The sequence below is a fragment of the Microtus ochrogaster genome, unplaced genomic scaffold, assembly GCF_000317375.1.
Source record: "Microtus ochrogaster isolate Prairie Vole_2 unplaced genomic scaffold, MicOch1.0 UNK175, whole genome shotgun sequence".
Taxonomy (NCBI): Eukaryota; Metazoa; Chordata; class Mammalia; order Rodentia; family Cricetidae; genus Microtus; species Microtus ochrogaster.
Window position 1 is genome coordinate 73340 of NW_004949273.1, and position 3004 is coordinate 76343.

Genomic DNA, 3004 nt, shown 5'->3' on the forward strand with positions numbered 1-3004 from the left:
AGAAAATGTGACCCACACAAAGTGTCATTGTATCTTTTCACTTGTTTTCTTTACTGCAAAATCACATTAATTAAGTCAGTGTGTTTAATACATGCACACATAAACACATGTATGAATCAGACATCATAAAGTACCCTCAGAAAGTAGATCTTGCACAAATGCAATTAGAAAAATAAACAGAACTGAAGATAGATCACTTTTGTTGTGTTAATATTGTGTTTTGCTTCTAAAACTGTTCTATGGGCATATCAGTTCTTCAATAATACCACTGATGAAAGTAGGTTCAAAACAGCCTTGTACTGTATATAATTTTAAATAAACAAATCTACATTTCACTTCACACAGTGGAATTTAAAGTCATATGATGATGATTCCATTTTGTTTGAAACTTATAAGTAAACCAGTGGACATAGGAGCCAAAAGGATCCTATGGGAAGTGCTGCAGACAACTGAGAGTATTAGGCCCATAGTGACAATTTCAAGGCACAACAGAATATCATGTTTAGGCAACTTTCTCTTTCAAGCTTTAGTGAGAAAAGCAGTAATTTCTTCTATGGTCAGTTTTAATAATAGTTCTCTGACATTTAAATACTGGTGCTTAGAAACTAATTGATTACATTTAGGTGATTTTTTTCTTGGAATGTCCCCAATAGTTTCTGCTCTTCTATACAATTTCCCCATGGTGATGTAACTCAGAATAACTACAGGAAACAACTCTCTCAAGGAGAAAGGGGATTGATATTCTGTATTGTTGTAAATGAAGAGGAACGTAGATAGGGTACAGACAGGACTGTTCAGAATCTTCTACAAATACAAATGTCTCTGTGTGAACTTCTGAAAAATCCTGTGACTTGTGAGAAAAAGTTTCAGTGAGTGGGGCGTGACATTGAGCTGCTGAGGCAGTTCAGCCTTTCACTTCTGCTTCCATGGAGGTTTATATTATGACTTGTATCACTGTGGGAGGATAACTACTAGTCTGTAGACAGTAGTAAATCCCAGTGTCTTCAGACTCTAGGCTGCTGATGGTGAGAGTGAAATCTGTCCCAGATCCACTGCCACTGAACCTAGATGGCACTCCATTTTCCAAGTTGGATGCAAGGTAGATAAGGGGCTTAGGAGGTCTCTCTGGTTTCTGCTGGTACCAGCTTAAATAATTGCTAATGCCCTCACTGGCCTGACAACTGATTCTCACTCTGTCTCCCAGAGATACAGACAGGGAAGATGGAGACTGAGTCATCAGGATGTCACAACTGATACCTAGAAATAAAGACATAATGAATACTCAGAAAAATAAGCATCATAGTAGAGGACTACCCCAAATTTCCAGTCAATAAACACTGTGTAACAATTAAAATCCCATTTTAGTTTTATTTTACCTGGAAACCAGAGCAACAAGAGCCCAAGGAGTTGAACAGGGGCCCTCATGTCCATGATGAGTACTGACTTCAATGTCAACTGCACAGGGTCTGACTGGTATATGAGGAAGTTCCCAAGGCTGTACAGTGAGTGCATGCAAATCATTGGGAACGAGTTAGTGCTGAGCACACCTGCAAGGCTTATGTAACTAAGCACAAACACAGCATCTCCAGATGCTTAAGGTCAAGCTCCACATATGCCTAGAGAGAATGCAATACTTTTTTTAAATTTTAAAATTGCAAATGAAAGGGTTCCACAGGCAGCCAAAAGAATCAGAGGGAGAGGGCTCCTGGCCATCAGGCAGATAGTAAATAATCATGTCTCCCTTGAGAAAGCAGAAGTAGGCTCTGTAGATTGTAGAGTATAAAATGAACAAGGAAAACTTGCAGTTTTTGCATTTAAAGTCTTATAAACAAAATAATTTTTAAACACACTTGAAAGAAGTATTCTAAGAGTTGGAGACTCAGTCAATACAGTAAGTAAATTGTGTCTCTCAGTAGCAGACATAAGATGAGCAGTAGAAAAGTAGTAGAGTGAAAGCCAAGTACAAGTTAAAGTAAGTAAGGAGCTTAGTTACAGACGGTGGAAAGAACTTCAGACAACAAGAATAAAAGTCAAAGAGTAAGTACATGCATGCTTAGGAAAGAATTAGGAAGAGGGAGGAGCACTTTGAACTTTTCTTAGTAGCTAAGAAAAGCTACCATGCACTCCATCAAAACTTCTGCAGGAGATTTTAACATCTAAGTCTGGGTAGAACAAAAACACATTGAACACTAAGGACTAGTCCCTCTTTCTATTTTTTCCTCGTTCTGCTGTTATTATCAGTCATTGAGATTATCAGCAGTCTCTGAAACAAGGCTGAATGTCTCAATCTTAATATTTGACCTGAGGAGATATTGATAGTAAAGCCAAGTCTGAAACCAAGCTATGGTTTCAATTTTGCATAGATAGATCTCTCTAGTGGAAAATATGGAATGTTCAGACAAATCCAGCTTTTTGAGAATAGTAAAGTATTAACAAAGACCACCTTTTTGAGGGAAACAATCTACAATGTCTTCTTTTCAGCATTGGACAAAAAGGATATCAAGTGTGAAATTCTCTATTAGCGATATGTCACTATGTATACAAAATTAGTAGTTTTCTAAGACAGAATCAAAGACACATGCATTGAAAAAGTTTTAGAAAGACTGTGAAAAATATGCTTGGACTGCTACCTAAAGAAGTACAACACACACACACACACACACACACACACACAGTAAAAACATAACATCCAGCTTATGAAGGTTTCTGATATTTGTTGCTGAAGGCGGATCGGATTAATACAGACAAATTGGTATAAGATGATACAACTTTAATGTAAATAGCACACTCACACAACCAGAGTTCCAGCGATGCACCAAAACAGGAAACAGGAAACGGGCCGCAGCGTCTGCGCGCCACAATTTAAGTAAACATTTGCCCGAGGCCGTCCCGCCCCCAAAAGGCTGGCTCTCTCTACATCTCACCCTTTTGTCTAAATAAGACAAAACTAAACTAACTACAACTATAAACAATAATAACAAATAATAAATATAACAAATAATAT

At 37.6% G+C, this 3004-nt stretch overlaps 1 gene segment (V, D, J or C); it reads right to left on the bottom strand.

The window, feature by feature from the left end:
* Nucleotides 1–934: 934 nt before the first annotated feature.
* On the bottom strand, nucleotides 935–1447 carry LOC101995247. The segment is given in 2 exon segments: nucleotides 935–1257; nucleotides 1377–1447. Coding segments are annotated over 2 exon segments (378 nt in total).
* Between the last annotated feature and the right edge of the window lie 1557 nt (nucleotides 1448–3004).